The 13,311-nt window shown below is 36.5% G+C and overlaps 1 protein-coding gene across 2 annotated transcripts in view; it reads right to left on the bottom strand.

Annotated features, from left to right (window-relative positions):
* Positions 1 to 6,853: 6,853 nt before the first annotated feature.
* LOC135173011 (uncharacterized) overlaps positions 6,854 to 13,311 on the bottom strand; it is a 33,563-nt gene continuing 27,105 nt past the window's right edge. The window contains exons 4-6 of one of the 2 annotated variants that reach the window (XM_064139588.1): positions 13,138 to 13,271; positions 9,646 to 9,883; positions 6,854 to 8,493 (exon numbers count right to left, since the gene is read on the bottom strand). In XM_064139588.1, the coding sequence (XP_063995658.1) occupies positions 8,408 to 8,493; positions 9,646 to 9,883; positions 13,138 to 13,271 (458 nt within the window). In that variant the 3' untranslated portion in view covers positions 6,854 to 8,407. The remainder of the gene's footprint in view (positions 8,494 to 9,645; positions 9,884 to 13,137; positions 13,272 to 13,311) is intronic. The other variant, XM_064139596.1, reaches the window with a different exon arrangement.

Below are 13,311 nucleotides of genomic sequence, written 5' to 3'. Positions count from 1 at the left end.
TTCATACAGTATGTGGGCTTGCAGTGAAAAGGTCAAAACTAACTCACCACGTTATGAACATTGAAGTTTCCCAACGTGTCAAGAGCTAACAGCTCTTTCCATCAAAAATCCAAGTGAAACTTGGCTATCGTCTTGCGCTATTCGTCGACAAGGTAAATTCACGAAATAAACTAGTTAAGGTGCTCCTTCACCTTCCTCAGCCCTCGGTAAACGAAGGAGAGGAACTGGAAGGGTTGGTGGGGGAGGAGGGAAGTGTGGTGAGATGGAAAATAAGGATGTTTGGACTGCAGAGACGAGTGGGGTTGGGGAACACCGCGAGTTTCAATGTTTCTGCGCCCTATTTTCCCATTTACCTCTTGGTCCCCTTCACACCCTACGTCTCCATCTACTTTACTTTCTTGTCCCACGTCTATTCTACTCGCACCACTTTAATCGTGCATATAAACTTTCTCGGAGAAAATGCAACAGTAAATGTATAGAAACACTGGGAGACAAATGAAATTGAGAGAAGACTGAAATACGGAGTGAAAATCTCAACGATATTCATTAGATGTCGAACTTTTAACTGGAAACTCGGTGGATCAACTGAGTCGATATAGTTCAGGACAATTTTCCGCGATTTAAATTCAAAATTAAACGATTTAAAACTAGGGCAGGTGCTGCAGCAGGTTCGTGCGATAGATATTGAAATATTTTCTAGTCAGTAAATATTGAAAAATAGTGAGGAGTAATTTTAATTAATTTTTCTCTGGCTAGCTTCATTAATATAAGGATAATAGGTTATATAGAATAAATAGATGATAGGTAACAATGAGTCTGGCACTTGGTGATAAAATCTTTATTGTCTAGGGACACTATTATGATAGTCTTGTGAATAACTTTCTATTTACCTGAAAAAATTTTGGACTTGTGCAATTTCTTCTCGAAAGGGGCCAATAGTCCGCCACGAAATGGACATTGAATTTCACAAATATTTATCATGAATAAACGGGATCTAATTGAAAAGAGAAAATGGGTTTTCGTGAATGTATAAAATATTGTTTATTTCGATAAAACTGTCCGAAACATACAATTCGCGATACCCTCAATGTAGGGAAAATAAAACGCGTTTACTCTTTAAATAGAGAATAAAATCAATATCAATCGGTTCCATGAATCGCGCAGGAAAAAACAATTTCCCACATCGAATGCAGTGCAGTAGTAATTACGTTTTAAAATGACCAACTTTTTCGTTGATTTGTAGAATGATAAAAAATAATTGTTTGGAGTAATGAAAAGTAATCAATAGTAATTGTGAATCGGCGCTATTTTAATTGTCCGTAATCATTCAACATTGTGAAGTGCATTATTAGCGTTGAATTTGATTAATTAGAGCTCAACATGGTTCCCATAATAGATGACTTTATAATGGAGTAGAATTACCCTGCAGGGATTGACAAAATTAATGGACTTTCATTGTCGTTTAATACTGGGAAATGGAAACTGTATGTACACTTCAGCAGATCTATTACATTTTTATGGAATTAATTTGAGGTGATTCATTTCGAAAAGATATTCTGCCAATTCAACTGTCAAACGAGATATCGATGGGGAAACTAATACAAGACTTGATCTTTGTGAGGGGACTTGATGTGATTTTGTGGAGGGTAAATCGATATGTGTGATTAGAAACGAAGGGAGCAAACTACCCACTTCACCGTCTTTCTCATACATTATTGTTGGACAAATGATAGCATCAAATCACAAACTAAATAGGGGAAGGATTCACTGAGTATTGGAAAAAAAATAATCTCATCATCTTTATTGATTGTTCCAATGGCGTATTGTCTGCAATTCCCCCTATTCATCGGACAAACTGATCGGGGAGTTTCTGTTTCTGACTTGTTACACATTGAAACAATGGAATATTCGGTCTCCTCGTCCATGGTTCTCATACTTGTTATACCATTGGAATACTTTATTCCTATCATTTCTACGTAGAGAAAACGATAAAGCTTCGCGATTTATGGCACTAGATATGGTCCACCATTTCATATAAAATAGTTTACACGCCGAGGGTTTCGTTTTGTTTACGATTATTGAGCTTTTCGATGAACGACAAAATAAAAGTCGATATCGTCAAACCATACCATAGGATATAAATTTTTTTTTTATGTCGAACGCGATTATTTTCATTTGGTTAGGGTTCTGGTGGAAAAGTGCTTACAGTACCTTAAAATTGAACGTCAATTTTTCCATTTCCAATACCATCTTGAATATTATTATTGTGATATCATAAAGGCACGATAATTATCGATTGTCATACAACTGGTTGCGAGATTGTTTCCAAATGAATTCTTTATTAAATTTTACAAAGTTTTTAATTCCATGGGTGACTATTTCCCGTTCGCTTTAAATTTTTCACAGTGATTTTCACCCTCTGGTGAGGTCCCTGTAACAATGTTATAACGCTACAACAGTTCTGCATGGATTCAAGAGATCTTCTTATAGGCAGTTCACCAGGGAACGAGAATCGACGGAAGAAGCAGAGAAAAAGGAATGAAATGTAGGCAATGAAAAGTAGGATTGACTCTTATAGGACTGATCATTGCGATTATGACGTTTAGTACATTGATTCTCTTTCAATCGTTTTCCATTTACTTTTTACCGTCACTCCCTCCTTACTCTTCTTGGGAAGGGAAGTGAGCAACTGTGGAGCGCCCGGGGCAATGCCAGGGAACTACAATCCTTTGTGATACTGCCACAGACAACAGAGCATTAAGCTCAATGCTTGAATGAACATTGGGCAATTTCTTCGTTGATAGAGCCAGGAAAAAATCGCTAATTGAATTTTTCGTCTGGTCAATAACGATCCATTTGGCGTTGATCCATCGATTTTTGACTATTGAATGCAGATACTGGTTTTAACGGCAAGTCCAATCTGTCTGGAATGAAAAACTGATCAGTAAAAACTCATTTTGATGAGTTTTTTTTATCAGAGTTGTGACCCAGTTTTCGATCTGGTTTAGTGTGTTCAGGGCTGAAGGTGTAATTTTTATTTGATCCTGATTTTGTTGACAAGAATTTGAATATGTTATTTTCAGACATTGTTGAATTCAACGAATCATTAAAGTCACTTTAAAACGTCATAAAAATTAAAGTCGGAAGCAGATTAGTTAGTTAATGAAAATCATTGGACTGGACTGTGCTAAAAGCAATTTGAAACTCCTCTGAATATATGAAAATTTAAATCTCTTTCGTATTTAGACTTTCCACTCTCCTCTCCCTCTTCTCGTCCATCGAAAAGTATTTGTTCTAGCGGTTTTGACAATCTGTGACGTTGCTGTGGTACAGAGAAATGCATAGCATTATGACTGAATATTTTATAACAGAGGCAAAAGAGAGGGATCGAAAAAATAGCCAAGTGTATGGGATAAAAAATTCTACCTCGTGGAATATCTGACAGTACTGTGTGGGTAGACCGGGAGATTTTTGATAGTAGGTCATTCATCATTCTTGTGGTTCCATTGTCGGGGGTCAGTTTAGTCCGAAGCTAGAAAAATGAAGCCAAACCGTTTGTTAAATAAACGCTGGCTTATTCGAGTAGAATCCCAGTTGGCAACATTATTTGTCTGTAGGATTATAAAAAAAAACGCACCGTTTCCGAGATGGAAGCGAGGACAATCAGTGGATAAAGTACTGTGCTATTATTTTTAAACATTGAGAATCCAAATGGCGTAATTACTTCAATTAAAATTAAAAATTATAGCAGTGTATGTGGCTCTTTATTTGGATGACATAACTTTCGAGAAATTATGCCATGGGGTGGTCAAATACGGGGCGCGATATTCGTTTATTGAATATTTTTGGGTTTTTATTGAATGAATGTCAGTTGAATAAATTCATTTAATTCAAATAGACGATTTGTATGACTCTCAAAGTTGTTTTGGACTCGTGAAGCGCTTCATTCATACTCCACTTGTTTACCATGCATTACATCATCTTTTCTCATATTTTCCTGGGAACGGTATTGAGCAAATATTAATTGGCAATGTGCAACGAGAAGTTAATTGACTTTCAATCGATTCTGTATCGTATAGCAGTGCAGTTTTAAAAATATATGTGATAATTGTTCCATTCAGTCCTTGAATTCGTTATAATTAATTATGTGGTATTTGTTTGTTAAATACATTCGTATAGTCTCTTTTTATTTCCGTTAAATGCTGATATCGTGATGATGCGTTCGTGGGAGTTTGATGGAGAATTTGGTTTGAGTTTTATTCAAACAACCTCATTTCGTTAATCAAATATTTTTCTGATGAAAATTTCATGCGAATTTTCAAATTGAAATTTCACATATTTCCTTATCCGAAATAAATTACTCTGGTGAAATTATATATTTTCTCAGTGTTGAAGTCACGATCAGAAGAAACGGTACTGTGTCTTCTGCGATTGAAACAATTCCAAAGATTTGTCAATAAAAAATGGGTAACGATGGGTTTTAAGGTTGAGATTCCTAAAAGTCTTCCTAAATTTTAAAGGAAAGATAAATCGTTTAGTTTTCGATTAACATTTTCTTTATTCAAGCTTCTTGTTAAATTCAATCGTAATGGTACGTGCTTCAACGGTTTTTCCACTCATCAGAAATTCATGGCAGTGGAGAGTTTGAATTCAAATGCAAACGTAATGGTAAATGACTGAATAGTGGCGTTTGGAACTGTTCTCGGTGGAAAATGAAGGGTAAGAATATTCTGCAAGCACCAACATTTGAAACGTCAATGGGGGTCTGTTGGGGCTTTAGGAGATTCGAATATTCTATATACAAACTATTTCGGGACCATCGTCATTCAAATAATTGGTGCTGCCTTTGCAGGGGTAGTTTGAAGATTTGTAGTGGTAGATTTGCAGAACTAGGTGAAATATAGCTTTACACATCACCCTAAATCCGCGACGGGAACAGAATCATGAAACTTATCACACTTAACAAATGATCATTTACATTAACAGGGTGATTACCTATTAAAAAGAAATGTCATAACTAGTACAAGTCTATTTCAACTCTGATAGAAAGGCCTCTGATAGATTAACAAAATTTAATTGTCGAGTGTAATAGAATCATGAAATTATATGATGTACAGAGCAAAAAAAAATTACTCTGATGTAGAATGTTCATTGCGCTAGTTGGCCATCATGTCATTTGTCCACAAGGGAGAAGATAAAAGCGCCCGAGGAATACAAAGCCCGAGGTAATTTCAGGGCTTGTTCCTACAGGAAGGCATGTAAAAGTTGTTTATCCATCATTATTGTATTCTCATGTCTACTAGGCATTTTGTTCGTCAGACTGTGATGTTTGTCAGCTGCCTTAAGTCTGTATACGTGGCGTCATTTTGTCTGCTTCGACAGTTATTATCGACTCAGCGAGGCTTTCAGCAAACTATTAAAATTACTCAAAGTAGTTTACATTTTCTTGAGGCTTTTTAGAAACTTCAATTTGGTATGACACAGGGAAGACTTATTTTTTGAATAGAATAAATGGATAGGATATGGCTCGCTGAGTCCAGGAGATTTTGGAATGATAAAAGAAAATTGATTCGTCGGAATTATTTTAGTAGCATTGGAAATATTACAATCAGGACCGTAATTTAATACCAGTTGAACAACTCCCTCATTTCTGTGCTCTTCAGACGAAACGTGACTCCAGTGGCATCGATATCGAGCCAATAAAGCAGCCCAGCACTAAATTCTTTCTTACTTTTCTCGCATAGTTTTTCCCGCTTCTCAGTATATATACATTTTATACTGTCCCATTTCTGGATTTATTTCAATTTTTACTCTACCTCATCGTATCCAAGGCTCCCGGTGGAAGCTCTTCCTCCAATCCCACGAGGACCAATACTTTATGTAGAATGAAAAGTATGCGCAATTCACTACCTATTCTTATATTTTCAGATACTGCTATCACATACGTGGGTAAAATTTTCAACTACTGGTGACCTGAATAAAAATATGTCGATGATAAAATTGGATTATAAAGTTTCATGGAGTTTTGTAAATTTGGAAAAATTTACACAATGTGACTTGACCAAGTCCAACTTCCTCACTCTTTGCAACTTTTTCAAAGCATTATCATTATAGGGCGAGAATTTCGTTGTAATCTACTGCTGGAAAATCAGGGAAATTGTCCTTCGGGAATAATCTTCTTTCTTGAATGATTTTGAAGATTATACTGTTCTGAATCCACTAGAATTTTTTGAGACCGTTCAATTGGAAAACTCAAACTAAAAAGATTTTTCCAAATAGTCAATTCATACTATCTTCTGAAAAATAACACGTTTCCCGGACATCTGACGACCAGTCTAGGGCTAATGTTGTAATTAGGGCAATTTGATAAGCGACAATTTATTTCTCGAATGCCTCTTGGATTTCGCCTAATTCAGGGACTTTTTTCAGCGCAGGCTATCCACCCGATTGTATCATATTTCGTGTAGATTTCAGGGGAATCCTCGACATATAATAGAATTTATCGTTTAGCCAGTGTAGAGGTTCTGGGTGTGTATGTATTAAATGGAATGTTGGGAACAATACGTCTACTGCATATATTGCATATGTTTCATGTACATCCAGTTGAATAGAGACCTACAGTTGTCCGACATTTGCCCGTCATTCAAGTGTATGTGTGCATAAACTTCAGTCGGTGTACTATCCATATGATAGAATCCACAAGTATGTATAATCTTCACAGAGAACCCTGATATCAAGCACTGGCAACATTAGTACATTGGGAGATGGCCAATGAGCTTGGTTGAGTGTGTGGTTTGAAATGGAATGGAGGAGCCAGGTAAACGCTCAGTATTGCCGGGAACAAAGTTTATTTTGAATGAGCTGCGGAGCTCTTGCGGATAGGTTGCCTATATATTCTTGTTTCCACTTCGGTATAGACCCTCGTTCATCCCCTTTTGGTCTACCTTTAGTCTGTTGTAACTAACACAAAGTTTATTCGCTTTGGAGTACTTCTCAGGCCTTAATGGCAATGATATCATCAATGAGGATAATGAAGGGGTGTAAATTTATTAACACCATTGATGTCCATTGATAAGTTTATTCATTCGTACACAACAATAAATATTGAACATAACAAAAGTCACTCTCTCGGTTTTAAATATTATTTACTTAAACTTCTCCAATATACAAATGCGTTGCTCATCGAAATATCAAAGGACAGGTCAGGATTTTAAATTATCAGAGAGAAAATAGTCGTCTTTATTTCCCTTTGATCACTGGTACCACCCCGTATCCTCGAACAAGGAAAATTCGTGCAAATAATGTATGGGGTACACGTGGGGACGGGGGCGGTTCCAATGTGAAGGTAGAAGTTGCATTTTTGTTCATTTTACTTCTTTGACAAATTTGCCAAACAGATGCCGAACGATTATTGAATTTTCTGATTCACTGGAAAAATTGACGACACGTGTGCAGAATTCTCGTTTCGGGTATTTACGAACATAGAAAAAAAAGTTTCAAGTTCTCGGGATGAAGTTACTCGTTTAAAGAAACTTATTGTTCTAGGAGGGATTCTGTAAGGTATGAGAAACTACTTTGTTACTCAATTTGAGAGAAAAAGTCTGTCGGATCATTTGGCTTTGTCTTTTCGCTTTTTACCAATTTCAGGGTTTTGAGTACGTCATCACATATGAACCTGTGCTAAATTTCAAACAGCTGACTCGATTATTGCCTGAGATATTTTATTATTCTCGCTGAACACAAACATTTTCTTCTCTGGGTCGATAAATTGTTTTATTCCGTAGTGGAATTCGTAATCAGACGTCCAATTTCACGAAATTCTAGCAATTGGTAAATCATGAAAATTACTGATATCTCCTCAATAATTTAAAATGGGACATTATTCACATGTCTTTGAAAATGACAAAAAATCTGTGTGGAATTTCCTCGCTTAAATGCTGAATGGATTATTTCCCTCATCAATTGATACAGGTTCAACAATTATCGTAATAAAAACATCTTCAATTATTCAATAGATTCCTAATAAGTTTGCAAGGATAACGAATGTCAGATTTACCATAACAGAGAAAAAGTTTTTTTTCTGTAAAATTGTTACACGCGGCTTTAAATTGTGAGTCAATCATCGAATCTATAAAAAATGACATGAATCAATGTTGATTATAAATTAGTTCGACAATTCATTATTGTTATTTCTTATATATCTAAAAGTTTGTTTTGATCTTCCCCACGATTATTGGACAACGAATAAATCACATCATTTACAGCAATCGGAACTCTCAGCACTTCATTTCTATACAGAAATTGACGTTTCGGTGCTAGTCTTTGCCGTTCGCTTGCTTTTGATTCTCGAGAATTATAAATTTTTCTGAAGTTGTAATATTTCCAATTGATCGTAGATATGCCATGCTTATCTTAAAAAGGGATAAATTGCACGAATTGAGAGGAGCACCAAGATACATGTAGTGTAGACAGTGTTGCTGCTATCTGATGTAACTGCAACAAAAAAGAAAAATTACAATTTATTGTTTGAAGGAACTGTTGAAACACCTTGTTCGTTCTACTGCTATTTGTTAACAAACCCCATTCGTTCTGACGAATTTTATTTACTCAATTAAAATATCGGTGTAATGGTAGTAATTTTGACAAAATATACCGGAATTGAGATCACGATTTTTCATAGTGCCGAGATGTTAACACCTCCAGGTATCACAGGGATTTTCTCCATCTAATCTTGACGAATTCAGTTGAGATCCGCAATCTGGTTGAGTTGGGGTACAGGGAGGGGTTGAAGATAAGAAGATAGCGGATAGAATAGAATAGTGCTGTCGTATAGCTAAGTGGGTGCTTCCAACCTACTGAGAGTTTCAACCCGTAAGAGGACTCGATAAGTGACGCGGCACCCGTTGGGATCCTCTAGTTAGAGTATATCATGTGACTTTCACCTAGGGTGCGATTAGCCTGGAGTGGTTTATACGAGAATGGAGCTTCTCAAATAATGTAATGCATAGAAGTGTTTCATAATGAGGTCTGAATGTTCAGGTATAGAATGCGAGACTCTTGAAACTTTCTCCAGCAAGATAATGATTTCATTGAATCAAATTAAAATTGTTTGCAAACACGTGCTTAAAAAACCCACTTCTTGTCTGTAGATTTTTATGCATGAAGTTGTGCCTTGTGTCGTTTTACGAACAGTAAACGAAACGTTACAACATCGGTCAGGTTGTCTCAATTGAATTGTATCAGCCATATGGTATCTATTACGCGTAGAAATCGTCTGTTGTAAATTTTTTATGATGTGAATATTTTACACGTAAAATATAGGTATTCTGTGCTTGCCCTCAAGAATGAATTGGCCGAAAAACATAGCAAATGTCTTTTGAAATTTTAATAAGATAGATAAGTTTGGTATTGTATTCATTGAGACATGAACCTTGTTTCCTGTCTGTCTAATCCTCCCCAACGACCATCTATCAACAAGGGGAGCACATTTCTCCCTAAAATCTTCTAGTCAATTGTAATGAGTCGTTTGTGAAGAGATATTCCTCTCTGAGCAGGACTTTTATAATTCAAGACGTCTCTCGACGATTTTCGAGGGATAAATTACTCAATCTGAATATGCCATTATTTATAATTATTACAACTTACTTTGTGCAGGTACCGGCTCTCTCAGTCCAATGATCACCTTCCTATCACTCTCAGCCTTGTAGATACCAGGGATTTGAGCGATGCAGTGGAGGTTCAATTGATTATGGGAGTAATGGAAAGGGAGGAGATCGATGCTGAATTCACCCCACTGTAATTGAGATTCTTCCACGTATGGTGAGTTGCTATCCATATTATACTCAGATCGATGCATGAGCTGACTTGCATTGATGGGACCAATCTAAAACAGAATGGGATGAATAGTTATCTTTAGTTCAGGGAGACTCGTCAATTCGTCAGCGATCGATCTTTCCTTTCTCGACGATGTTTTCTACTTTTCAAAAAAATTATCTAATTCGAAAATCGATAATATAACTAGAGCTCAATATTTGCAAAACAATGCGTTTGGTAGCCAAATCATAAGTCGTCGGATTTTATGGAAAGTTGGAGTCAGCTCACTCATTTCTCCAGGTGAATCCAACACTGTACAATCCTTTTCGCTCTTCATTTTCTATAGAGACTTAAAAAATATTGAAAATTGCATTCCCTACATGATTACTTCCTGGTTCGGTACTTGTTCTCGAAATTTCTCCACCCGAATGTTCCATTCAAGAATCCTGCTATATGTACAATTACCATTATTCGGTGACGATGCAACGTAATCTACTCAACCTGGTACAGGACATTTAAGGAAACCATTTCGTCGTGCTAGATGAGACATCAGAGTTTAAATGTTACCAGATATTTCCTCCGTCAAATATTTGCCTTAGTGAAGTGCACATACCACATTCAGATAGAGTAAGAAGGTTAACCCATTGCAGCATGCTACGGTATCTCATTTTCTGTCTTTTTATGGTCGTAACACTCAGATGACTCCACTTTTCTCCGAGCAATATTTTTCGTGAGCTCTGTCCTGCATCAACTGAAGGAGAAATCCCTTTGTCAATGTAAATCTTTGGAAATGTGTCTTCTCCTACAATTATTCATTTTTATTTATGAACCTGCTTTATGGAGCTCATGATCTAATTTTCATAAATAAAAAATAATAATTTCAAGTAAAAACACAGGAAGGATATGAACTAAAGTTGAAGTGTAGATCAGGTTTAAAGGACATTAATGCGCGGTGAGAACCGATCTCTTCCTCTGTGGAGACAAATTCAATCCAATGAAACAGCTGGATATGTTGATGGATGTCAGTCTGTGTATTTGTCTGGTGACTGTGGAACACAGAAGATGGAGTCGTACGAATTGGATGGAGAAGTAGTATTCTAAAGTACAATGAGGATTGGAATAGTGAAGGTGGTGGTTCACCACCGATAGTATTTTCACGAGAAAACAATGAATTCATCTACACCCATGGCCTTCCATTAATCGATCAGGACACTCGTATTCTCGTCTATTGACTTTGTTTTATAAGTAAGTTTCACTATACTCTCCATAATGGAATTCTGGTTTGGGTTTCGACGAACTTCCTAAGTTGTACTCAGTTGTTGCCAGGATCACTTCCAACCCCGTAGAGTGTACTCACTACTTCGCACCCATTTTGCGGTTTCCAAGGGGATCGCCTCCTCCCTGCGTCCATCTTTCTCCACAATCTATTTATAGTAGCATTATATGTACAGTGTAAGATGCAAGTTCGCTTCGTGAACGTGTTTCATGTACCAGCAGAATGGCTGAAATACAGCAAATAGACAGCTATAGGCAATGGGAGAATCGGTAATCAAAAGTTTCTATCACAACCCCTATGTTTCGGTTGCTATTCACCATTGGCAAATGTATTCAGTTGAAATAGAACATGATCGCCATCATAATACCATCTAAATATTGGTGCGTGATGCTTGTTAGTTCAATACGGCGGGTTATGGGAATACCACTAATCGTTATGAATTGGAAGGGTTAGATGTTTCGTACCTAGATAATTGTATTTGCTAATTAGACAAATTGAGGGAGTAAAATGCCCACAAAATCACTGTTAGAAATTTGCTTACGACTCTTCCACACACGATTTCTTCAGGATTTCGGTTCTTCATTACCTAAAATTGATTAATTTGATGATCTGGATGGGTATCGGGGAATATTTGAAAGTTTATCGCTTGGAAAATTGAATAATCGAAAGGGACTTTACATATTTTGTAAAGGTGAACATCAGTGATAGAAATAACATTCCAATATTATCTGTGAAGTTGTCAACATGTTTTGCAGTACGTGTTTATAATCCCCGAGGTGTTACTATTTCATGTGCAATACGTGGTTGTTCGTTCGCGTTTTTCCACTCCTCCATAAAATTTTTTTTTTTTTTTTGTATTCTGCACATATCTCACCTGCTCATCCGTCATGTTTTATATTTCCCACTACGACTTGCTGTGAAATTTTTTATTCTCCGTCAACATACGTGCACATTTTACCGATGACGAAATTTTTCCTCTCTAGTGATAAACTAACCTCTAGAACGATGTGACTTCAGTCCGTATAACGATCGTGGGAGAAAAAAAATCGAGTGAATTGATGCTGCAGGAGTGTTAATGTCGTTAACCCCGACAATTCGAGAGCAACGATGTTGCAGTACTATTGCATTGCAAAACTTTTTTGTTGAAATAACAAAAAATACAGTATCAAACTAGAGATTGGAGTTGAGCCAATTATTGGATTATTTGAGAAGGAAAAATGTGTTAAACAAAACAAAATTTATTGACTTTGTGCCAATTAATTTTGTCTTTCAAATAAAATAAATTAGTATGTAAGTACTCGGTATTATTGATACAGAAATACAGTCATCAAGTATTTTTCGTTTTAACGACCTTACGATCGTCTAGTCCTCCATATGCTCAAATAATAATGTAGTTGAATTACATCATTTATTATGTGCTTCAGTAACATAAGTAGAATGTGATCAGTGAAATGTCACGAGCAACAAATGGCACCGAAGTATGTGAACCAATGGAGTAGAGATAAATCACTAAATGTGGCGTTGATGAATGCGTTAGGCTTAATGGACAGAGGGAGAGAACTTGTCAATGTCTGGTTGAATCTATTCTTTGGTAACTACTGCTGTGAACGACAACTTCGCTCCACCAAATTCGAGGACTTTATGTCTGAACGTCCTTCTTCCTCAATTATTTCCGAGTGGAATTAAAGATCACTTTTACACGACTAGCACTTTTGTGATGATTACTTAAAAGAAATGAGCATTCCTTTCTCGCGTAGGGCCAATATTCTTCTGCATTGATGGTTGCATTTCTCTAACGTATCTTCTAATTGCCAAAATTGTCGTTCAGTCTGAGGTAAAAGTCAAGTTCATGATGTAGATATTCGGGAACATCTAGCATTTACTAAAGAAATTATCATTTATACATTAGGATAATTTCCAGGTGTAATAACGAGAATTAGCGCAAAGTAAAAGTGATTTATGTTTGGTTGAATAGAGATAGAGAGATATATTCTTCAAACTGATTTGAGGGTTCGCTCGGGAGAATTATCCAGGCTATTTGCACGTACCTCTATGGTGTTGAGTTTGAAAACAAATTCCACTGGGGGCTTAGATGGTGAAACACTGCAATTCGCTTTGAGCGTGTCTCCCGTGTCGTATTGTCTTCGCTCTGTTACGATGCTAGGTTTCTCCTTTGGTAGAGCTGAAACAATTATTTAATTGTGCAAGTACGATCCATGTGC

This window comes from Diachasmimorpha longicaudata, chromosome 1, assembly GCF_034640455.1.
Source record: "Diachasmimorpha longicaudata isolate KC_UGA_2023 chromosome 1, iyDiaLong2, whole genome shotgun sequence".
NCBI classification, from domain to species: Eukaryota; Metazoa; Arthropoda; class Insecta; order Hymenoptera; family Braconidae; genus Diachasmimorpha; species Diachasmimorpha longicaudata.
This window is presented reverse-complemented; position numbering and strand designations above follow the sequence as displayed.